Source organism: Prionailurus viverrinus, chromosome F1 (assembly GCF_022837055.1).
Source record: "Prionailurus viverrinus isolate Anna chromosome F1, UM_Priviv_1.0, whole genome shotgun sequence".
Classification (NCBI taxonomy): Eukaryota; Metazoa; Chordata; class Mammalia; order Carnivora; family Felidae; genus Prionailurus; species Prionailurus viverrinus.
The window spans coordinates 64,821,647-64,846,373 of NC_062577.1; the positions used below are offsets into that span (position 1 = coordinate 64,821,647).

General features: G+C 60.4%; 1 protein-coding gene across 1 annotated transcript; it reads left to right on the plus strand.

The window, feature by feature from the left end:
• The first annotated feature begins 137 nt into the window (after positions 1-137).
• Positions 138-14,614, plus strand: INSRR (insulin receptor related receptor). Its single transcript, XM_047841553.1, has 22 exons — positions 138-222; positions 3,290-3,841; positions 5,078-5,381; positions 5,476-5,618; positions 5,824-5,968; positions 6,634-6,848; positions 7,099-7,225; positions 8,592-8,830; positions 9,229-9,396; positions 9,484-9,679; positions 9,999-10,040; positions 10,111-10,331; positions 10,575-10,711; positions 10,795-10,957; positions 11,169-11,274; positions 11,887-11,939; positions 12,367-12,596; positions 13,089-13,199; positions 13,332-13,491; positions 13,781-13,910; positions 14,028-14,162; positions 14,374-14,614. The coding sequence occupies exons 1-22, from the start codon at positions 138-140 to the stop codon at positions 14,612-14,614; spliced, it is 3,903 nt and encodes a 1,300-aa protein (XP_047697509.1).
• Positions 14,615-24,727: the final 10,113 nt, after the last annotated feature.

Consider the following 24,727-nt stretch of genomic DNA (forward strand, 5'->3'; position numbering starts at 1 on the left):
ACCCCCGCGCCCGTGGGCCCCCATCCTCCCCTCCCCTCTGAAGCCTGCATCTCTGTGTCCCTTAGGTCCTGCCAGACCCTGCTCCTCCCCGAGCCAGCTGCAGAAGCCAGGAGTGGGCACGAGGCAGGCCTGGGACGATGGCAGCGCCCAGCCTGTGCCCGGGGGTCGCATGCCTGCTTGCGATCCATCTCTCCTTGGGATTTGGCCTGGACACACTAGAGGGTGAGTCCCCCAGCGCTGCCTCCTGGACCCCCATCTCCCCCCTCCCACACCCCCCAGCCAGCTGGGAGGCCAAACATCTGTTTACCTAGGGCATGAAGACGGGGGGCGGCTCTCAGGACTTCCCACCAGGAAGAGCAGTCAGTTCCCCCACATAACCGTGTATCCCCCTCAGCCCCCTGCGATGTGAGAAACAGAGAGATGAAAGAGATCTCCTCCATCGTGCATTCCCAGAGAACAGAATGAGGAGGACAGTCTCAGGGGTCGTTTCTCGGGTGCAGGGAGGGATGGGTAGCTGAGAACTAGGCACCATGAAGTAATGAATCCATTGTGCAGACAGGAAACTTGAGGTTCAGAGAATTGAGAGGGAAAGCTGGACTGGGGCCCTGAGCGCTTGTCCCAGGGCCTTGTCCCATGTCCCCCACACTTAGGGCCAATCCACTGGGCCCAGGCCAGACCCTTCCTATGTGCAGAGTTGGGGAGGGGAGGACCGCATAGACCAAGAGGCCCCATGCGGGTGTGGGGAGCCTAGCAGGGGAGGAAGACACTGAATGTGCGACATTCAAAAGCGGGATCGATTAAGAGCGTGCCCTTCCCCAGTCCCACCGTTCCCTTCCAGACCGAGGCAGCTGGGGGTGGCAGGTCCACTGCTCCGTGCCCCCCCCCCAACGGGCCCCGTGGCGCCCTCAGATGGGAGGCTTCCAGGAGGAGGTCAGAGTCTCCCTTTCCTACAGAGACAGAGGGGAGCTGCAAAGGGTTGGGGTCGGGGGTCCCCTGAAGAGTGCTGGTGGGGAAGGCACTGCAGGCGAGGGACAGCCCCTCCCCCACTGCCGGGCCAGGACAGGGCACACAGATGCCAGCCGTGAGCCCGGTTGTCAGGAGGGGAGCACGTCCCTGGGAGGGGGTGGGGCGTGGTGTTTGGTTGTTTGATCAGGGGACCCAGATGTCCTCTTCCCAGCACAGCTCTGCGCAGGGCCAGGTCCTGAGGGCAGGCAGGCAGGGGTTAATCTGTGAAGGTCGGAGATTTGTTTTTCCAAATGACTCCCATCAGGGGAGCCCTAGAGAGGCCGGGGCATGATGAGAAGTGGCATGTGGGCGCCTTGGAGAGCCTGATTGGCCTTTGCCTGGAGGGGCTAGAAGTGTTTTCTCATTCTCTCCCTCTTTTTGTGCATGTGAACACACACACACACACACACACACACACACACACACACACAGCAGCTGTGCAGAGCCAAGCACAGGGACCATTAATGACAACAGGGAGAAGGTGTGAGGCAAGCCTCAGGGAGCCAACCTTGCCTGCCCGCTACCAGGAGCTGGGCCTGGGTCTGTGTGGGGGTGCGGGGGTCTGTGTGGGGGTGCGGTGCAGCTGAGAGCCAGGCAGGAAGTGGGGAGCAGGATCCAGACAGCCTAGCAGGACATGACTGGCGAGCCGAAGAATAGACTCGAATCCTCCAGCCTGGAAGGTATCCTCTGGAGCAAATGAGAGTGCATGGGCCAGGCATCCAGCCCAGTCAGGGGGCCCGTCTCAGGTGCCTTGGGGAGAGGAAGGAAAGTGGGTCTGAAGAAGCCAGGCACACCCCGGTCCCCGGGGGAGGAGTGGATCTGGGAACCAGATGTCCGCCAGTTCAAACCATGGCCCCTGAGTGCCCGGTGGACGCAGCCCTGAGCTGAGCACCGCGGACTCGGTGCCGACTAACAAGGGCCACCCTCGGGAGATCCCGTCCTTGGAGGGGTGACAAAAATGTGGACAACAGTTGTGGGGTGAGGCCCCAGGTGTTCCGGTGGGTGCTAGAGCCAGAACTGGCCAGCCCGAAGGGGGAAGTGACTAACTCAGGTCAGAGGATCGGGGACGGACGGGCTCGACCCGAGGTTCGCAGGACAAGAGCTGAGTGTGTGGCCAGGCCCGGGAACCCTCCTGAGGCTTGGAGACATTAGCGAGGACCCGATTATCAGCCCCCTGGATATCAGGCCGAGGAATTTTCACTTGAACTTTCGGCAGTGGGGAGCCACGGACGTCCCTTCGAGAGTAAACCAGTGCGGGGACCAGACATCCGGCTCCCTTAGGCCTGGGAGGGAAGCGGGAGATGTGAGGCTTTGCGTCCCAGTCACAGAATCCATTCATTCATCACATACTTGCTGAGCACCAGTTTTGTGCCAAGCACCAAGGATACAGCAATGAACTACACAAAGATCCCTGCCCTTCCGGAGCTTACCGTAAACAAAATAAGTAACTCAGACATTAGCCAACGTTAAGATGTAAGGAGAAAAGTTAAGTAGGAAGGGGGGTAGGGAGTGTTTAAACAGATGGTCAGAGAAGTCCTCATTGAGGAGGTGACATCTGAGCAGAGACTTAAAGAAGGTGAAGGACCGCGTACAGGGAACAGTGCTCTAGCCAGAGGGAACAGAATGTGCAAAGACCTCAGAGCAGAAGCTTGGCTGGCTTGTTTGAAAAACCAGCAGAACAAAGTCAGTGCAGCTGAGGAAGAGAGGCAAAGGGGGTGAAGTCAGAGAGGCTGCAGAGGCCTTGCAAGCCCCGTAAGGACTTGAGCTTTTAATCAGATGCGGGCCGCCAGGGGGTTGTGAGCAGCGCAGCAAGGTCACCCCAGTTGTTTTGAGATGATCCCTTTGGCTATAGAGTGAAGAGACCGGGAGGGGACGCGGGTGGAGATGGGGGGCCATCTGGGAGGCCACCCCTGTCAATCCAGGAGAAGGGCACGGTGCCCAGCAGCGGAGGCGGTGACTGAGCATTGGATGTGCTGTCATTTAAAGGTGGAGCCCACAGGCTCTGGGGGCGGGGGCAGGGGGGGCGTGGAGGGAAGGACTCTTCACCGTCACCGTCACCGCAGGAATGAAGCAGGTTGGGGAGGGAGGAGCTCACTCTGGCCCACGTTGACCCGTGGGGTGCCCGTCCTTCAAGCCTCCATGAGGCCTGTGAGGCCCAGGGAGGAGGCCACCCCACCGCCACGGCGGAGCCCCGCTCCCACGCCGTGTCCCGCTCCCAGAGGGTCCCCCAGGGCGGGACGGGGAGCTCAGTCCACTGACGACTGCCTGCCGCCTGTGCCCGCAGTGTGCCCCAGCCTGGATATCCGCTCGGAGGTGGCAGAACTGCGCCGGCTGGAGAACTGCAGCGTGGTGGAGGGCCACCTGCAGATCCTGCTCATGTTCACGGCCACGGGCGAGGACTTCCGCGGCCTCAGCTTCCCGCGCCTCACGCAGGTCACGGACTACCTGCTCCTCTTCCGTGTCTACGGCCTGGAGAGCCTGCGGGACCTCTTCCCCAACCTGGCGGTGGTCCGCGGGGCCCGCCTCTTCCTGGGCTATGCGCTGGTCGTCTACGAGATGCCGCACCTGCGGGACGTGGGGCTGCCGGCGCTGGGGGCCGTGCTGCGGGGGGCCGTGCGCGTCGAGAAGAACCAGGAGCTCTGCCACCTGTCCACCATTGACTGGGGCCTGCTGCAGCCGGCCCCCGGGGCCAACCACATCGTGGGCAACAAGCTGGGCGAGGAGTGCGCCGACGTGTGTCCCGGCGTGCTGGGCGCCAGCGGCGAGCCCTGCGCCAGGACCACCTTCGGCGGGCACACCGACTACAGATGCTGGACCTCCAGCCACTGCCAGCGAGGTGGGCGCCGGCCCAGAACACGACGGGGCGGCGGGGCGGGGGTGGGGGGGCACCGGAAGGGTGGGGGCAGGCGGGCCGGTGGCCACAGGACGGCGCGTGCCCTCGCTCGGCCGGCACGGACCCCCTTCATTCTCACCCGTCCTGTGAGGCAGGCCGTCTTTGTTATTCCCAGTTTGCAGATGAGGAAACTGAGGCTCGGAACAGTTAGGTAACCGAGGTGGCTTACGTGAGCTATTCCATGAGGCTTAGGGCAGTGCCTGGGTCATGGCGGGTGTTCTCTGTCCCGATAAAAGTGGCTGCAGCATGGGTGGGAGGCACAAGGCAGGCTGTCAGGTGGGATCCAGTCTAGCAAGTCAGGTGCACGGAGAGAAAAACGGGAGGGAAGGGAGTGGAGCGAAGCGGGGAAGTGAAATAAGCAGGGATGATGGGGGGAGGAGGTGGAGTTCACGGGGGAGGAAAGGAGGACCGTTCAGAGGCTCAGAGCAGATCTGGGGTCGCCGGCCACAAGGAGGTCAGCTCCCTCAGCCCAAAGCCTCTGCTTCGGGGCAGAAGAGTAACCAGATCCCCGCTGTATCTGCCGGGCCCCAGCTCCCCGGTGCCTCCGTGTTGGCTGTAAACACGGCTGCTTCACATCCTGTCTCGTGTACAGTGTCAACACGCCCTGACTGACCCCCGCACGCCCCGCTCCCACAGACAGCGAGCTGCCACCACGCACGGTTCACAAGCCTTGGGCCCCCAGCCCCAAACCCACCCGCCGCTGCTTGGAGCCGCCTCCCGCCCAGGGCAGAGAGCTGGGGAGGGAGGAGGAGGTGTGGGCAGGGCACGGGCGAAATGGCCCGTGGCGGCCCCACCTCGCACACACTCCCAGGCCCCCTGGCCCCGGGCCTCGGTGCCCGGGAGAGGCTGGCAGGCTCCCCCTGGCACCAGGCCCAGTGATGATCTGAGCACCAGGCCCAGACAGGGCAGCAGGCGGGGCCGAAGCAGCCGTGGTGGACGAGGTCACGGCTCTGCCCTGAGTTCCGACGTCCCTGGCCAGGCGCCGTGGGAGGTGGGGAGCCACACAGAGGGACCGTGGTCCTTGTCCTCAGAACCCACCTGAGGAAAAGAGAGCCAGCAACCCCGTGCCATCCGAATGGGAGGAATTTGGGTGCGGATGAAGAGTGTTATCCCAGGGGGAGGGATGGCACCAGAACCAAGGGGGCAGGGGCCAGGCCCGACACGGCCCTCTGTCCGCAGTGTGTCCCTGTCCCCATGGGCTGGCCTGCACCGCTGGGGGTGAGTGCTGCCACGTCGAATGCCTGGGGGGCTGCAGCCGGCCGGAAGACCCGCGTGCCTGCGTCGCTTGTCGTCACCTCTATTTCCAGGGTGCCTGCCACCGGGCCTGCCCCCCAGGCACCTACCAGCACGAGTCCTGGCGCTGCGTCACGGCGGAGCGCTGTGCCCGCCTGCGCTCTGTGCCCGGCCGCGCCTCCACCTTCGGCATCCACCAGGGCCGCTGCCTGGCCCAGTGCCCTCCAGGCTTCACGCGCAATGGCAGCAGGTGAGTGTAGGGGGTCGGGGGGGCACTCTCGGGTCGGTGAGGAGGTCCACGCTGGTCCGGGGCTCATTCCGCACCCTCCGCTTGCCCCTGCCAGCATATTCTGCCGCAAGTGTGAGGGGCTGTGCCCCAAAGAGTGCAAGGTGGGCACCAAGACCATCGACTCCATCCAGGCCGCACAGGATCTGGTGGGCTGCACCCACGTGGAGGGGAGCCTCATCGTCAATCTTCGCCAGGGCTGTTAGTACCTTCCCCAGGCCACACCTCTCCTCCCGGCCGTGCCCGCTTACAGAGACCCAGCTAAGGCACCACTGTCCACCACCCCGGGTCCCGGTCCTGAGGGGCCCCCTCCGTGCGCCCCCATCCAGCAACGCGCCCTGCTCCCCCACCCCATGCAGACCTGTCACCTCCCGCCTTGCTCTGGCCCCGTCTTCCCCGTTTCCAGACAACCTAGAGCTGGAGCTGCAGCACAGCCTAGGGCTGATAGAGACCATCACCGGCTTCCTCAAAATCAAGCACTCCTTCGCCCTCGTGTCCCTGGGCTTTTTCAAGAACCTCAAACTAATCCGGGGAGACGCCATGGTGGATGGGTAAGGGGTCAGAAACAGCCTCTGACCTGATCCCTCTGTCACACCTCCTTGTCCCTAACCCTCCCAAAGCAGCGGCAAAGAGCATGGGCTCCGGAACCAGCTCTGCCCCGGACTGTCTGTGTGACACCGGGTAGGTTACTTAACTTCCCTGGGCCTCAATTTTTCTTCTCTGTAAAATGGGGTTAATTGAACACTACTTATGTCTTAGGGCTGTTGTGAATACAACTTACATTGTTATGTATGAAACACAACAGTGCCTAGAACACAGTACGTACTATGGAAACTACAGTGACACCAAACTCTGCGTAGGTTGGCTAATATTGTTATCCGATGCTCTCAGCTGCCCAGCAAGACTGCCTCGGTTTGAACCCATCCCTACCACGGACCAGTCAAGGCCTACCTGTAAGGTAGCCAGGATTTGTCAACGTACAGAGAATGTTTTAAACTACCGTCCCACCAAGCGGTTTTTCATGTCTCCCTGGAACAGCCACGGACCCCCCAGGGGTACCCACACTGCAGCTGGAGAGGCAGAGCCCCGGGCTGAGTGCCCCTTCTCCCCTGTGCCCCCCGGCAGGGACAGCCCCTCCAGGAGGAACCCATAAGGCACCCCCCTCCCCCCTTGCCCCCACCTCTCGTGCAGAGCAAGGTCCCCTGGCCTCCCCCAGGAACTACACTCTGTACGTGCTGGACAACCAGAACCTACAGCAGCTGGGGTCCTGGGTGGCTGCGGGGCTCGCCATTCCCGTGGGCAAGATTTACTTCGCCTTCAACCCGCGCCTCTGCTTGGAGCACATCTACCGATTGGAGGAGGTGACCGGCACGCGGGGACGCCAAAACAAGGCCGAGATCAACCCCCGCACCAACGGAGACCGCGCTGCCTGTGAGGCCCGACACCCCAACCCCGGGGAGACACGACCCGCGCAAAGCCCAGGCGCGCGCGCGCGCTGAAACACAACAGACACGCACCCGGGAGGCAGGGGGCGCTTGACCGGGACCCTTAGTTACGTCGGCTTCGGAGGCCGCGTGGGGGGAGGGGGTGCCGCGGGGTCAGGGTGGGGGCTCGGCATTAGGTGGCTCGGGCAGAGACGAACGCGGCTGAGAGCAGGTGTTGGGCCCCCCGCCCCGCCCAGGCCAGACTCGCACCCTGCGCTTCGTGTCCAACGTGACGCAGGCGGACAGCATCCTGCTGCGCTGGGAGCGCTACGAGCCGCTGGAGGCTCGGGACCTGCTCAGCTTCATCGTGTACTACAAGGAGTCGTGAGTGCCGGGGGCGGGGCCAGGGCGAGGGGCGGGGCCCGCGCTGGAGTGGGCGGGGCCAGAGCCACCGCGGGGCGGGGCCAGGCCCGGACAGGGCCGATTCCTTCGAGAAAGCGGTCAGGTGAGGGCAGAGCGCTTTCGGGGGCGGGGGGGGGGGGGGGGGGAGCTGTAGAGAACCCAGGGGCCAAGACCCCCACGTCGCACTCGCTTGCAGTGCCCACGTCTGGCTCTCCCCTCACTTTATGCATCCCTCCGTGCCTCAGTTTCGCCTCACCAGTGAACTGGAGAGGACAGTCAGGACTTCGGAGAGACCAGGACAGGAGCCCCGCTGAGAAGGCTTGGATATTTAAACTTCAATTCACTATGCTAATGTTCTGTACTGACCACATGCTCCTGCCCCAGCAGCGGTTTGGGGAGTACCCACTAATTTGGCCAGTTTTATGCGTAGCTTTGCCAGCATTTCATTAAAGCCGGAGGAAGGGAGGGAGCAGGGACAGCCAAGGACAGGCTGCTCTTTTCCTCCGAGAGAGTGTACTGACCAGCGCAGGAGGGCCAGTGGTTAGACCACAGGAAGGGTTTCTCCAAACGCATGGCTAGGAATCAAAACTAAAATTCTTAGAAGAGAGGGGTGGGTCTGGGAGGGCGGTCTGGGAGGGCAGCAGTGAGGAGAACTGAGGGAGACAGAGGATGGGAACCACCTCGCTTGGAAGTCCTTCTTGGGAACTAAAATCGAGAGGCCTTAACCTTCCCACTAGCACAGGACCTGGCTGGGGGGAAGGGGGTGGGGAGTCAATGGTGGGTGGCCTGTCCCAGTGGTAGGTGAAGGTCTCTAGCACGGGGAGCTGAAGACTGGTAAATACAGATTCCTGGGCCCTGCCCCCCCCCCCACACACACAAGTTCTGATTCACTTAGTCCTGGGTAGGGCCCATGAATCTGCATTTCTAACAGGCTCCCAGATAATGCTGAATCTTCTGATCCATAGACCACACTTTGGGGAGCACTAACATGGGCTGCAATGTACCTGGCACCCCCTGCCTGGCTTGTGCAGTTCACAATCTACACAACTGTACCCAGCTGCCTCTGGGCTCAAAAGATAGAGAATCTTAGAAGTCCTTCACGAAGCCCCCCTACCATCACTGCCTTGCAGCATGGCTATGGCTGTGCTCACTCAGAGACAGGCTGTGACTCCTGGCCCAATCCCAGCTCTGAGCAGACCCACTCAGTGAGTGCCCCCAAAGAGCAGGATGCCTTCACGCCTACTGGAAGAATGGTAACGACAGTCTTCAGGTGGTTCAGAGAGGAGGGGGTGCTAAAAACTGGGGTAGGGCTGAGCCACCCCTCAGTTCCAGGGGTCGGGATGTTCAGCCCCTTCCAGAACGCCACGGAGCACATAGGTCCAGATGCCTGTGGGACCCAGAGCTGGAACCTGCTGGATGTGGAGCTGCCCTTAAGCCGCACCCAGGAGCCAGGGGTGACTCTAGCGCCCCTCAAGCCCTGGACCCAGTATGCAGTGTTTGTGCGGGCCATCACACTGACCACTGCTGAGGACAGCCCCCACCAAGGAGCCCAGAGCCCCATCGTCTACCTCCGAACCCTGCCTGCGGGTAGGCTGGACTTCCAAGGGGGTGGGAGCTAGGTGCCTGAGTCGGAAGGAGAATGAGGGAACCCAGGCACCAGACATAGAGAAGCTGGGTCACTGAACACCTGGCCCCTAGAGAGACTGGGAAGCCAGATGTTAGAGTCCTAGAAAGAATAGGGGGCATCCGTCTGGGTCCTAGGGAGGCTGTGGGTGGGAGAGAGCGCAGGGGGAACATTTGAGCCAGTTCAAAGGCCTTCGAGGGACGGGGGGCCCAGGATTCTGAGTGCCAGGAAAGGGAGTTTGCGGGTCACTGATTCCTTGGGAGAAAGAGAGGGGCCTGGACCCCAGAGAGGAGCCCCTTACCAGACAGTATTTGAAAGGGGGATCCGCGGCCCCTCAGCTGTACCCTACTTACGTCCCCAGCGCCCACAGTGCCCCAGGATGTCATCTCCACGTCCAATTCCTCGTCCCACCTGCTGGTGCGCTGGAAGCCACCGACTCAGCGCAACGGGAACATCACCTACTACCTGGTGCTGTGGCAGCGTCTGGCGGAGGACGGCGACCTCTACCTGAACGACTACTGCCACCGCGGTGCGCAGGGCAGCGGCGCGGGCCGGAGGGGTTGGGACGCGGGCCGGGGCGCCGTGAGTCTAACTACCTTTCCCTGCGTCGCGCCAGGCTTGCGGCTGCCCACCAGCAACAGCGACCCGCGATTCGACCGCGAGGACGCGGAACTCCAAGCGGAGACGGAGCCCGGCTGCTGCCCTTGCCAGCACCCACCTCCGGGGCAGGTCCTGCCGCCGCTGGAGGCGCAAGAGGCCTCGTTCCAGAAGAAGTTCGAAAACTTTCTGCACAACGCCATCACAATCCCCAAGTGCGGCGAGACGCGCCAACCCCCCCCACACACCCCGAGGGCCTGAAGGGCCGGGCCGCGGAGGGGCGGGTGTGGCTGGAGGCGTGTGGGCGGGGCTGCGGTGGGGTGGGTGTGGCTGGAGGCGTGTGGGCGGGGCCGTGGGGGTGGGTCTGGCTGGAGGTGTGGGGGGCGGGGTCACGGAGGGGGCGGGTCTGGCTGGATGGGGGGGTGTGGGCGGGGCCGCGGGGGCGGGTCTGGCTGGAGGGGGAGGGGCCTGGGTGGGGCCGCTCTGCGGGCGGGGCTGACCCCGGGCCGACCCCGCCCTCCCTGGTCTCCCCAGATCCCCCTGGAAGGTGACGTCCATCAATAAGAGCCCTCACAGGTGAGCGAGGTGGGACTGAGGGGCGGGGGTCCCGGGCCGCCGCCGTGGTTCTGACTCGCGCACTCCCCAGAGACTCAGGGAGGCACCGCCGGGCAGCCGGGGCCCTCCGGCTTGGGGGGAACAGCTCGGATTTTGAGATCCAGGAGGACAAAGTGCCCCGGGAGCGAGCAGTGCTGAGTGGCCTTCGCCACTTCACGGAATATCGGATCGACATCCACGCCTGCAACCACGCGGCGCACACCGTGGGCTGCAGCGCCGCCACCTTCGTCTTTGCGCGCACCATGCCCCACAGTAGGTGACTCCCGACACCTCTACCCACCCCCCACACCGACCCCAAGGACTCTACCCAATTAGTGCGCCAACTAGCGAGTTCGACCTCCCGGTAACCAGGGCCTCTGCCTGCTCACCCTTCCTAGTCCCCAAGTCCGCATATCCTAGAGCTTCCTGAAACCTCCCAGGGTGGCCCCCTTGAGTTTGAACGTGAAGGTGAAAGGAAGTACTTGGGGCCGGACTGCCTGCTGCCCTCTCCCACAGGAGAAGCCGATGGCATCCCAGGGAAGGTGGCCTGGGAGGCAGCCGGCAAAAGCAGTGTCCTCCTGCGCTGGCTTGAACCCCCGGACCCCAACGGACTCATCCTCAAGTACGAAATCAAGTACCGCCGCTTGGGAGAGGTAGGTACCCCAGGGGACCCCCCACCCGGCCCCAGTTTTTGCCTCCATCCTCTTTCCAGACAGCTGTTCTGTGTTGTCCTCAGGAGGCCACAGTGCTGTGTGTGTCCCGCCTGCGGTATGCCAAGTCTGGGGGGGTCCACCTGGCCCTTCTGCCCCCTGGAAACTACTCTGCCAGAGTTCGGGCAACCTCACTGGCTGGCAACGGATCCTGGACAGAGAGTATCGCTTTCTACATCCCTGGCCCAGGTTGGCATAGCCTCTGCCCCAGACTGTACTCCCAGCAGCCCCGCCTGGGTCCCCCGCCCCCCGCCCCCGCCACATCTCCGGTTGTGGAAGTCACAGCCACTCCACCGCATTCCTCCCCCTGCTCCTGTTGCCCCTCATGAAAGGAGACGTGTCCCCTGTGCTCTGACTTCTCCATCTTTGACCCTACCATCTGCTGCCCTCTGACCACCAGAGGAGGAAGACTCCGGGGGGCTGCACGTCCTCCTCACCGTCACCCCCGTGGGGCTCATGCTGCTTGTCATTCTCGCTGCCCTCGGTTTCTTCTACGGCAGGAAGAGGTGATGATGACCAGTCCTACCGTTTCCCATCCCCCTTCTCTCCCTGAGCCCTCATCGCAAAGTCAGTGTGCAGTCAGAGGACGGTAAATGAGACAGTAGAGGACTCCCTAGAGCCCTAACTCATCCCCTGAGGGCAGCATGGAGGAGACACACATTTCAGGGGGGTGACCGCTGGCCTCAGTTTACTGGTGAATTTCCCAACCTTACCAGTGAAAGTCCCACCTCCTGGGACTCCCCGGTCTGGGCACACGGGGACTGTTGGCCACCACGTTCTCAGCCTGCAGGGGAAGAGACAGGAGACCTGACCATGTGCCCTGGAACAGTTGCCAGATGGCCCTGGGGCTGAACACAAGAGGGCAACGGAGGCAGGATTTTGCTTGGCTGGACTCTAAGGGTCACAGGGTCACCAGAGTAGGCAGGAGCTGCTCTACTCCCCATTCCCAGCCTGTCACAGCCCAGATGCCGGGACTTGGAAAGTGCGTAGGGATCCCCAAGGTCACCCTTGATCAGGGATGGGGGTGTGGTCAGTAACTTCCCTCCTCTTCGTCCTCTGACATTGCTCCTTCCTTCCTGGGGACACTTCCAGCCTGACCCCCTCACCTCCCTTTGCAGAAACAGCACCCTGTATGCCTCCGTGAATCCGGAGTACTTCAGCGCCTCTGATAGTAGGTCTGGGAGTGGGTGGACAGGTGTGTGGGAAAGGGAGACAGGAGGGGAGGACAGCCACACTTCCAGGAGACCTTCTTTTTTTTTTTAAATTTTTTTTTCAACATTTTTTATTTATTTTTGGGACAGAGAGAGACAGAGCATGAACGGGGGAGGGGCAGAGAGAGAGGGAGACACAGAATCAGAAACAGGCTCCAGGCTCCGAGCCATCAGCCCAGAGCCTGACGCGGGGCTGGAACTCACGGACAGCGAGATCGTGACCTGGCTGAAGTCGGACGCTTAACCGACTGCGCCACCCAGGCGCCCCCCAGGAGACCTTCTTAGAGAAAGCAGCCTTGGGACCCGGGCCCTTTCAGAGAGGAGAGGGGTGGGCGGGGGTGTGGCAGAGAGCAGTGTTCTTGCCTCGTGACCCCCACCTCCCCTCAGTGTACATCCCTGATGAATGGGAGGTGCCTCGGGAGCAGATCTCCATAATCCGGGAACTGGGCCAGGGCTCCTTTGGGATGGTATACGAGGGACTGGCACAAGGACTTGAGGCTGGAGAGGAGTCCACACCCGTGGCCCTGAAGACGGTGAACGAGCTGGCCAGCCCACGAGAACGCATTGAGTTCCTCAAGGAAGCCTCTGTCATGAAGGCATTCAAGTGTCACCACGTGGTAAGGGAGGATCAGGGACAATGCCAGGGTAGGGTCATAATTGGGCTGAAAGTCATATGGTAAGACGGATAGGGAGGGTCAAGGATGAGGTCAGGGCACCATTAAGGTCAGGGTTGGGACTGTGGCAAAGATCCTAATTGAGGTAAAGGTCATGGTTAGGGCTGGACTCAAAACCGGATCATGGGAAGACCATGACAGAATCATGGCTGGGGCTGGGATCAGTCATGGTTGGGGGTCAATACTCAGTGTCATTAGGATCATGATTGGGACCAAGGTCAGAGTTGGGTGAATCGTGAAGATTGGAATGATAGTTATGATCAAGTTCGTGGGTTAGAGTCAAGGTCATTGTTAGATCAGGATTACGCCTGTGGTCATGGTTGGGTTTAGGGTCAGGGTTGGCGTCTGGGTCAGGCTGTGGTCACAGCAGGTCAGTACTTTGGCCAGGTGGGTCAAGGAGAGGGGACCTGCAACCAGGCTCTTTGTCCGTCCCAGGTACGTCTCCTGGGCGTGGTGTCTCAGGGCCAGCCAACTCTGGTCATCATGGAGTTAATGACCCGTGGGGACCTCAAGAGCCATCTTCGATCTTTGCGGCCTGAGGCAGAGGTGGGGACCAGAAAGACCCTGGGCCAAGGGGCTGGAGAGTTAGAACTGACTTGGGCACAGTTGTGGGGGAATCCTTGGGCAGGAGTCCAACCTCCGGGTTCCTTCTTTACCAGCCCCCTGTCTTGGCTCTAGAACAACCCTGGGCTCCCGCGGCCAGCACTGGGAGACATGATCCAGATGGCTGGTGAGATCGCAGATGGCATGGCCTACCTTGCCGCCAACAAGTTCGTGCACCGAGACCTGGCGGCCCGAAACTGCATGGTGTCCCAGGACTTCACCGTCAAGATCGGGGGTACGCAGGGTGCAGCGGGCAGGGGCAGCCTGAGGAGTAGAGTGACCCTCCCTGAGCTAGACTAGGAGATCCAGACCTGGCCCCCAGCTCTGCCCCTAACAACCACTCCCCCCACCCTGGATCTCAGGCTTCTCGTCCAAGGCCAGGGGGTGGTTGGCGTGGGATGATCTCTGAGGTCCTTTGAGCCGCCGCATTCCAGGATTCTTGGGGGCTGTGCAGGGGGAGAGGGCCGGGGCCGGGGCTGGTGTGGCCTTCCGCGGCCCCACACCTGTCCACCCTCGCTTTGCAGACTTCGGGATGACCCGAGACGTGTACGAGACAGACTATTACCGCAAGGGTGGGAAGGGGCTGCTGCCCGTGCGCTGGATGGCCCCCGAGTCCCTCAAAGACGGGATCTTCACCACCCACTCGGACGTCTGGTGGGGACTGGCTGGAGCAGAGGGCTCAGGGGGTGTGCAGGTGGGGCTGGGGAGGGGCCCGGGTGCACTGCGCCGCGTGCAAGGTGCTGGGCTCAGGCCCTCGTGCGTGCCCTCCAGGTCCTTCGGTGTGGTGCTCTGGGAGATCGCGACTCTGGCTGAACAGCCCTACCAGGGCCTGTCCAACGAGCAGGTGCTCAAGTTTGTCATGGATGGTGGGGTGCTGGAGGAGCTGGAGAGCTGTCCCCTTCGGCTGTGAGTGCCCCCTGCCCGCCATCTGCCCTGCCCCGCCCCCGCGACGGTGGCCCCGCCTCCTCGGATGCTGTAGGTCCACCGGTGCCCCGCTCTGAGCCTTCCCATTCTGAGTCCCCACTGCGACCCCGTTTCCGCCCCTGTGGCCCTCCCGATGCAGTCCCCCACGCCCCCCTCCCACCGGCTGGCCTCCTCACGCTGCCCCCCTCCCCAGGCAGGAGCTGATGAGCCGCTGCTGGCAGCAGAACCCACGCCTGCGGCCCACCTTCACCCACATCCTGGACAGCATTCGGGGGGAGCTGCGGCCCTCCTTCCGCCTCTTTTCCTTCTACTACAGCCCAGAGTGCCGGGGCGCCCGGGTGTCCCCACTGGCCGTGGCCGAGCCCGACTCCCTACCGACCCCAGGAGGGGCTCCCTCAGACTGCAGCCCCCAAAATGGGGGCCCGGGGCACTGAGGCCACCCTATTCTCTGGGTGGCGGGCCTCCCACGGGCAGAGAGGAAGGGTCCTGACCTTTGAGGCCCTGAGGTGTGCAGACATTCACACCCCACCCCATGCTCAGAAAAGGGTCATGGGGGCGGCCCAGGCTGGGCCAGGGAGCGGGAGAGGGAGGACTGGGTGGGGGCAGAGGGGGCAGAGCAGACTCCCCATAGGAGTCTGAGTTTCTCCACGAGAAGCTCAGCAAGGTCACGGCAGGAAGAGTGGACAAGAAGTCCAGCCTGGGGAGAGGGGCCCACCCACCCAGAAGGTGGGGTCCGGAGACCCCCAGCCTCAGCTTTGGGTGTCCTGTGGACCTCTGGGACCATCAACACACTCAAAACCAGAGGAGCACCCGCATGAGGCCGGGAGCCCTCCCTGTCCCCGTGTGGAGGTGGGGGATGGGATGTCCGTACGAATGCCCTTCTCAGCCCCACGTTCCCCCTCCTCCCCTCGTCCCCACGCACCAAGGGGCGTGGGGAGAACCCAGAGACCTGGGTGAGCAGGTTCCTAGCCTGTAGCCTGCCCTCACTTCCTCCCCTCCTTCGCCACACCCAGGACCCCCCAAGTTTGGTGCTCCTCCGCCCTCCTCCCCAGGGGCATCCCTTGGTGCAGATTCACCCCTTCTCCCAGCCCCTTCCCCTCAACCTCCCCCCTGCCCTAGGATGATTAAGGCTTTGATCCTTCAAGCCTTGCTTCCTCCCTGCCCTCACTCCTGCCCCCCAACCCCCGGCCTCTCAGGGGAAGACTGAAGGAGGCACAATAAATGCTGAGGTCTGTTTGTGCCCTGGTCCCTGGAGAGCCCATTATCTCTCCATCTATGTGGTCTTAACACCGGCTGAACTTCCTCCTTCCCTTCTTGGGGACTTGACACGGTGACCCTGAGGCCGCGATACAGGATAAATACTGGGCTGTCAAACACCACCTCCACGAGGACCTAACAGCCCGGGTTGTCATGGCCGTGTCCGCCGCTCGGGCGGCCAGAGGTGGCTGAGCCTGGCAAGGAAGCTTTGTCTCTGGGCTCCCGGCCTCACCAACCGTCCCCCACACCTCATGTTTAGGTCGTCCCTCGCTGCTTCCACCGGGCAGACGTCTCCCGGGCATCGGAGGACAGATGCAGGGGTGGGGGAGGGGCCCTGATGACCGGTCCGTGCTGGACGCCCCCGCCCCCCAGCCAGGGCAGGGACCGCGAGCAGAGTCTGTGTGTCTGGCTCCCTTAGATTACCCACAAGCAGAGATGCCCTGCAGGCGTGTTGAAGGAGCACAGGGGAGTCCATTTCCAGGCTCTTATGCCAGGAAGAGCTGCAGATAAACGACTTAAAGCCTTGGTGAAGACGATGGAGGCAGAGGGGGCTGGTCACGGCTCAGGACATTTTAGCATCCTGTACCAGCGTCTCCCGCCCCCTGGGCTCGGGGCCATGGCTCCTGCGCTGCCACGGACCCAGAGTCTGGGGACGTTTGCGCTTCTGAGCTTGCTTGGCGCCCTCGTGCCCTGCAAACCACAGCTCCTTAAGGCCTGAGTGGAGTGGGCACGAGTCTGTGTGAGACCATCTCCGTCATAGCAGTTACAGCTCACTTACACTCCGCTGGCAGGGGCAGTGTGGGCAGCCGGGACCACCTGTCCCGCTGGACCCCTGCCCTGCCCCTGCCCGGCAATGGTAGCTGATGCAACAGTGACCCCTAATGGTTGCTGGTGGAACCACAGTTTACGGAGAATGGAAGCCCCGGAGGTTGTTCTCTGGGTTCCTGGTCTCTGACCGGCCTCCCGCTGACTAGAAGGGGGGGGGGGGGGCACGCCACACAGGGGCCCCAGGGGAGACCCACACACCTACACAGGGCACACAGCCGCACCGGCGCTTGCACGGGCCTGGACGGCGGCAGTGCGGTCAAGCTTTCCCCCACCGCCCGCACCCCTAACCTGCACAGTGCTGGATGTCACCTGTCCCGGAAGTGCTGGCCATCTGGATGTGGAGGGGCATAAGGAAGGGCTAGAAAGCTGAAGCAAAGAGGGCTTCAGGAAAACCCTGCCTGTGCTCGACTTCCAAAGATGAGCAGGTGCTGGCTCTTGGTGAGCCCCTGGGAGCACGGTCAGAGGGAGGCTCTTGGCAGGCCCCTGGGAGCACGGTCAGGAGCTTGCGATCAAGTCCTCAGCTACTCCTGATGCCTGACAGAAGTAGGGGTCTCAAAGGGGCTGCAAGGCTAAGAGTTCTAGTGTCCTTGCTGTGGAAAGGAGGCCTGAGGGGCCGTGGGACCTGGGTTCTGAGTGCGGCCTAGATATTGGATCACCCTGACTCAGGAGTATTTGCTCTTCTCCAAAGCCAGGAGGTATACAGCCCGTGCCCCGAATCTTGCCCCACGGTAGATATTGCAGCCCCAGCTGAGATGTCCCCTCATTCGGTTCCTGGGAAGGCAGGACACCTGAACACTTTGGCTTCTTGGACGGAGCAGGCCAGGAGTCATTCTCTCTGCCTTCGTTGCTCCCACCACAGCCTGGGAGAGAGGGGAGGAGGGCGCTGGTAACAAGCAAGTGTGGGGATGGGCAGAAGGGAGGCCGTCCAGGGACAAGGAGGCTGGCTGAAATCCTAGGACAGAAAGAGGGGCTCGTTCAGGGGCCTCTCTCCCCACCAACACCCCAGCAGCTGCAGCTCTGAACCACCCGGGCCTTCTCGGTGCCGGGATGGGAAAGCATGGATGCTGGGGAGGCGGTAGGAGCAGAGACACAGACAGACAGGGAGACAGGAGCTCAGAACCCCTCTCCACACGCCATGGACGCTGAGAGGCCACCCCAAGGCCTCTCCCCTACCCTGCCCTTTGCTCTCTGTGGGTCTAGCCCTCCCCCCCCCCCACCCTACACTTGCAAGCAACAACAGGGGGACTTTCTGCTTGGTCACTGCCAGACATGCTCGTGCAGAACTAGAGCAGGGGGGAAGTGGGCAGAGGTGCAGGGAGAGGGGGTGGATGAAGGATACATAGAAGACTAGGCGGCCGTGGGGGAGAAATCCCAAGACCATGATGAAAGACTCTCAAGAAACTGAGACAGGGCATCTTCCTCCCTGGGGGGGCAGAGGCAGGAGAGCGTGTGCATAAAAGATGATGCATCTCAGGCGAGAAGACGGGGAGCTGGGGAGGGGTGCGGCCAGCCTCACCCCTGACGCAGGAAGGGGGAAGGTGAGGCTGGGGGGGTAGCGCAGGAGCACGGTGGCCTCTCTTGGAAGCAGCCTCACCTAAGGGAGAGCCCCCCCATGAAGGAAGGCCAAGGGCTGAAACAAAATAATGAACACCGAGCACTCTGCGAGCTGGGGAGCACCACACAAATGACCACCGTTACCTAATCGTGATAGCATTTTTTTTAAGTTTATTCATTTCGTGAGAGGCGGAGAGAGCAAGCGGGAGAGGGGCAGAGAGAGAGGGAGAGAGAGAGAACCCCAAGCAGGCTCCACGCCGTCAACACAGAGCCGGACACGGGGCTGGAACCCACGAAACGCGAGACCATGACCTGAGCCGAAACCAAGAGTCGGACGCTTAACCAACCGGCCCCCCAGGCGCCCCTAAGTGTGATACCATTTGAAGGGCACGTGGCAGTGCCTGTGGCGAGGACAGGTGGCGCCTTGGAAAGGTGGCCGCGGTGAGCTGCAGAGCAAAACGAGCAAGTCACAAATTTTGCATTTACGTGTCCCAACTCAGAAAAATATCACCAGCGTAATCGAGGCCTGGGAGACGCGATTGTGAACGACAACCTTTTTGCTTATCTGTATCTTCTCCGCCGGTCTGTTCAAGAGCATGCATCGTTCATAGGGTGGAAAACAGGCAGTTGCTTTGAAAAGGAGGCTTCCTGCCCAGGTGGCCGAGGTCCGGGGCTGGGGACGGGTGAGGTCAGACCCGTGGGGCCCCGGCTCACCCTCTCCCTACTTGCTTGGATATCGCGAGAACTGACCCATACGCATCCTCCAAGAACCTTGTTTCCTCCGTGTTCTGGGCAGGACCAAAGTCAGTTTCCACGAATTTAGGATTGGTAGCCTGCTTCCGTAGCCCCAAGATGTCTTCTGCCTGGAAAGACTTAAAACAGGAGGGAGATGGGGGAAAGCGGACACTTCTTGGAGATTCCGGACAACTCTGGGCCCAGTCCAGGGGAGGCCAACAGCCCCCCGCGAGCAGTGTCTTTGGGACCACAAAAAGTGAGGGCGCCTTCCCCTCCCACCCCGACAGGACCACCCTCCGTCTGGTTTCCCAGCCCCTTCACTGGGCAGACCCTCCACACCCACTGACCAACCGCATCTTCCCTTCCCCTCGGGTCCCACGCCCTGCCCAACCTGTCCCCCCACGCTCAGTGCGGGCCACCTCACCCCTTGAGGTCACCCCACACTCCTCCCCACTGGGACGCCCCCCTCCTCCCCTTCCCAGCCTGGAAACACCCGCTGCGGTGGCCCCTCCCCCAAGCTGACCTTCTCCACTTTCTCAGGATAGCGTCTTAATACCAATAACTCCTCACGCTGGCGAAGAACTTTCCATTGCCAAAGAAAGAGAGACAGACAGAGGTTTTTGTTTGTTTGTTTTTTAAATCTGCCTCAGAGGGGATGGTGTCAATGATCTGAGAGGCCAGCTGGCCCGCCTGGGATGGCACAGCAGCTCCTGGAGGCCCACCCTGCCAAGGGCTGAGAGCAGTCACCCTCCCTCCGTCCTCCAGTCCCCTCTTTATCCCTGAAGCGCATCTTCCCTGGCGTGGAAGCCTCCACTTCTGGCTGCAGCCTGCCCTCCAGCCTCCTGATCCGCCCAAACCCGGTACAAACCCCACCTTCCAATCAGCCTCGACTCTTCCGGTCCTGCCAGCGTGTCCCCCCATCGCCCGGCCCGCGCTGCCCCGGGACTTGCCTCCGCGGGTGACCCCTCCCCGGCCCCCAGCCGTGTTCTGTGGCTCCTGTTCAAGCCCTTCTGGCCTCTGCACCGAGCACAGTGTGCCCTGTACCTGCTGTCACACGACCCCGGTGCTGGGCGTCAGGAGCCAGTCCCTCGGGAACACACACACACACACACACACACACACACACACACACACACCACGCTGTGGATTTCCACAGGCATCCCTGAAGGCAGGCAGAGGACCCTCCTGCTGTGGGAGGGGACACGCCTAATGACACTGATAAGGCAGGAAGCAGCTCCCCCTCCGGGCTGTGAGAATGAGCGGGCGAGGCTGGGGTTGTCGGGGCCTGGACGCTCAGAGGTGGGATCCAGCTCTCGGGGGAGGCGGTGCTGGGCAGCCTCAAAAAGAAGCAACCAGGAAGGAGCGGGTCCTCCCCTGTCCCCGGCATCAGACCTCACCGTGGCCCTGGCACAGGCCCGCCAGCAAGGAGCCCGGGAGTGCAGTTTGCAGTCGAAGCCCTGACCGCACAGGGCGGAGAGAACAAGGGAGGGGTGGGGCTGGGAGACAGGCGAGTGGCCAGCGCCCTTGGCGGCTGTTACTCCCTCCGACGACCATTCCTCAAGTGCACTGAGCACGTCCTACGCACCTCCACTCCGCACGCACTCTAACACACAGAACGTTCTGGGGGCTTCATACCGTGGCTGACATCTTGCAGATAAGGAAACTGAGGCCTGAGGAAGTGAAGGAACTTGCCCAAAGACCCACAGCCAACAGCTGGGGGATTCAAAGTCCGAGCCATTCTCGTGTTTCCCGATGTGTCCCACTGCCCCCCCGGGGAAAGCGGCCAGGAATTCCTCATGGGCAGGAATGGCGGCAGGTGCCAAACCACGCGAGCACCTAGCAGATGCCGGACGGCCGTTGACGGGCCGCCTGCGGTGGGTGAAGGAGCGTGAAGATGAGCAAAGCCAGGCTTGCCCCGAGGGTCGAGGATCGTGCCGGACGGGGCGAGGGCACGCAGTGGCCCAGGACAGCCGTCACGGGGCGATGTGAGCGCTGGAAGCGGACCTCCCACTCCCCCCATGGCTCCCCAGTGCCAAGATGGAGCTCCCCGGCTGGCGGCTCTCCCACTCCCTTCATGCTCACTCACGCTCACTCGTGCCCCTCCCCAGAGGACCCTACAGCTCGAAGCCCCTCATCATCACCCATTCGCTCCCCCACCCTGCTCCACCCATCCCTGCTGATCTATCCCGAGGATCACCTGCTCACCCCTACACCCGCTCTCTCAACTACCATCCCCTCCCTGAAGCCTGAAGCCTCACTTGGCCTCATGCAACCTGGCACCAGGCAGAATGGCCCACGCCTCCCCACCCCACCCCACCCCACCCCACCCCCACGCCCCCCATGCCTGGTTTCCTGGTTAGTTCCCGTGTCCTGAATCACCCGGGTTTGTTTACCTGTGTGTCTCCCCCAGCCCCGTGTGTCCCCCGACCCGCCTTCCTTATCTCCGTAGCCCCTGAAACTCACACACACCAGCACAGAATAAGTATTCAGTAGACACTCGGTGATTTACTTACAAAGCAGCTAAGGCCAGGGGTGCCTGGGTGGCTCAGCCAGTTAAGCGTCCAACTCTTTTTTTCTTTTTCTTCATGTTTATGTATTTTTGAGAGAGAGAGCCAGAGTGCAAGCAGAAGGGGCAGAGAGAGAGGGAGACACAGAATCGGAAGCAGGCTCCAGCTCCGAGCTTCAAGTTGTCAGCACAGAGCCGACGCGGGGCTCGAACCCATGCACTGCGAGGTCATGACCTGAGCCGAAGTCGGAGGCTCAACCAACTGAGCCACTCAGGTGCCCCTCATGACTTCTTGTCTTATTGAGATGTGTTGTGTAACGTTATATTAGCGGCAGGTGTACAACGTAATGATTTGATATCTGTATCTATTGCAAAGTGGTCTCCACAATAACATCCATCACCACACATAGTTACAAATTTCTTTTTCTAGCGAGGAGACCTGTTTTTTAACGTTTTATTTATTTTTGAGAGAGAAAGAGAGACAGGGTGAGCAGGGGAGGGGCAGGGAGAGAGGGAGACACAGAATCGGAAGCAGGCTCCAGGCTCTGAGCCGTCAGCACAGAGCCCGACGCGGGGCTCGAACTCACGGACTGTGAGATCATGACCTGAGCCAAAGTCAGAGGCTTAAAGGAGGCACCTGGTGATGAGAACTCTTAAGAACTTTGGTAGCAATTTTCTAATATACGATACAGTGTTATTAACCACAGTCACCATGCTGTACATGAGCCTCACGACCTACTTATTTTATAACTGGGAGTTTGTACCTTTTGACCCCCTTGGTCGTTTTGCCCAACCCCCACCTCTGCCAGGCACCAACCTGTTCTGTCTGTAGGTTTGAGGTTTGTTTTGTTCTGTTTAGATCCCACACAAAGCGAGATCATAGAGTGTTTGTCTTTCTCTGGTTTATTTCACTTAGCCTAATGGCCTCCAGGTCCACCCAGGTTGTTACAAAGGGTAAGATTTCCTTCTTTTTATGGCTGCATAATATTCCATTGTGTATGCACGCCACACCCATCCACGGACATTTAGGTTGCTTCCGGGCCTTGACTACTGTAAGTGATGCTGCAGTGAACGTCGCGGTACGGGTGTCTTTTCAGGTTAGTGTGTTCTTTCCTTGGGATAAATGCCAGAAGCGGGACTGCTGGATCATATGGGAGTCCTAGTTTTAATCTTCTGAGAACCTTCCATAGTGGCTGCACCAACTCACCCCCCCGCCAGCAGCGCACGAGGGCTCCCGGTTCTCCACTCCTCGCCAACTCTTGTCATTTCTCGTCTATAGGATTAGCAGCCATTCTGACGGGTGTGAGGTGACGTCTCTCTGTTGGTTTTGTTTTTTTTTTTTTTTTAATTTTTTTTTTTCAACGTTTATTTATTTTTCGGACAGAGAGAGACAGAGCATGAACGGGGGAGGGGCAGAGAGAGAGGGAGACACAGAATCGGAAACAGGCTCCAGGCTCTGAGCCATCAGCCCAGAGCCCGACGCGGGGCTCGAACTCACGGACCGCGAGATCGTGACCTGGCTGAAGTCGGACGCTTAACCGACTGCGCCACCCAGGCGCCCCTCTCTGTTGGTTTTGATTTGCATTTCCCTGATGGTTAGTGACATTGAGCACCTTTCTGTGTGTCTTCTTTGGGAAAATGTTTATCCAGATCCTCTGCCCGTGTTTTAGTCAGACTGTTTGGGTTTTATGCGTTCTTTATATGTTTTAGATACTAATCCCTTACCAGACATAGGATTTGCAAATGTTTTCTCCCATTCCGTAGGTTACCTTTTCATTGTGTTGGTGGTTTCCGGCTGTACAGAAGCTTTTTAGTTTGATGCAGTCCCATTTCTTTATTTTTCCTGTTGTTGCCTCTGTTTTTGGTGTGAAATCCATAAAATCATCACCAAGACTGATGTCAAGGAGCTTACGACCTCTGTTTTCTTCATGCCTTTAATCTCAGGTCTTTATTCCATTGTGAGTTAATTTTTGTTTCTGGTGTAAGGTCAGCGTTCAGTTTTATTCTTTTGCATGTGGCTGTCCGGTTTTCCCAGCACCATTTATTGAAGAGACTGCCCTTGCCCCATTGGTATATTCTTGGCTCCTTTGTCATAAATGAATTGACCGTATGTGCCTGGGTTTATTTCTGGGCTCTATATTCTGTTCCATGGACCTATGTGTCTGTGTCACCGACGCCATACTGTTTTGATTACTATAGCTTTGTGCTATATTTTGCAACCAGGAATCGTGATGCACACGGCTTTGCTCTTTCTCAGGATTGCTTGGGCTATTCTGTGTCTTTGGTGATTGCACACAGATTTTATAATGGTTTGTTCTATTTCTGTGAAAAGTGCCATTGGAACTCTGATAGGGACTGCAGCGAATCTGTAGATCGCTTCGGGTACCACGAGCACTCACCCGTGACTTCTCATCATGGCCCGACCCGGATGCCTCCCAAACTGAACTCCCCCCCTTAGCCTCCACTCCCGTCACCCCATCAGAGTACAGCTCTGTTCCCTGAGGTCCTGGGGGAAGCACACAGCACATGCTCTGAATCACCAGGTCCCTTCTGAGGTCCTACCTACCTTAGGACGCAAGATCCTTGAGAGGAGACGACAGGTGCTAACATTTGGTGTATGGACTAAATCGGGTCCCATCAATATTCATATGTTGAAGCCCTAACCCCCTGTTACTGTATTGAGAAAAAGAGCCTTTAGAGAAGGGATTCGGGTTAAATGGGGTCATAAGAGTGGGGTCCTGATTTGATAGCACTGACGTCCTTATCAGAAGAGGAAGAGACAGCCGAGATATTCCCCCAGCCCCACCCCTGCACGAGCACAGAGGAAAAGCCAAGTGAGGACGCAGCGAGAAAGCAGACATCTGCAAGCCAGGAAGAGGGTTTTCATCAGAAATCAACCCTGCTGGCACCTTGACCTTGGAATTCCAGACTCCAGAATTGTGAGAAAATATATTTCTGTCGTTATGCCTCCAGACTGGGGGTTTCACTGTGGCAGCCCAGACTAATACATCTGGGGCCTCAGAGAAAGAGATCTGGGGCTGGGGGGCAGGGGGGGGCGCCACCACACAAACCGTCTAACACACATGTTCTTGAGCCCTTCCTGATATCTGCCCGGTGGTCCCCAGACCCCCGCCTGCGCAAGCCCGGCCGGGGGGGAGACCTAAAGTCTGAACTGGTGCCCCAGCCATGGCGTGGCAGTGGCCAGAAGTGCCCATCACAGTGCCAGGAGCTGCAGGAAAGAAGGGAGGGAATACTTGACCGGCCCCTACGTATCAGACAGACCGACTGCTGGCTCAGTGCCCATTTACTAATGAAATCCCACGGCCACCCTTCCAGAGAGGTCTTCTTGCCCCATGTTCCAGATGAGGCACCTAAAGCTTGGAGGGATCGAGCAACTTGCCCAGGCTGACCCAGGCACGAGCGGGGGTGGGCGATGAGACGCAGGTAAAGGGGAGAGACGGTCACCGCCTCAGAGACGCTAAGGCTTTTCCGACACGGTCTACCCGACCAAGTGTTGAGGCCCACCCGGGGGCCGGTCTGCATTTGGACAGAGCTGGGTCCGCTGCACCTGCGTCCACCAGCCAGCGCCTCTAGCCGGGCCCAGGCCTCCAAAGAGCACGGGAGTGAGTCCATTTGAGAGGTGAAAAATGCTTCCCTTGAGATCATC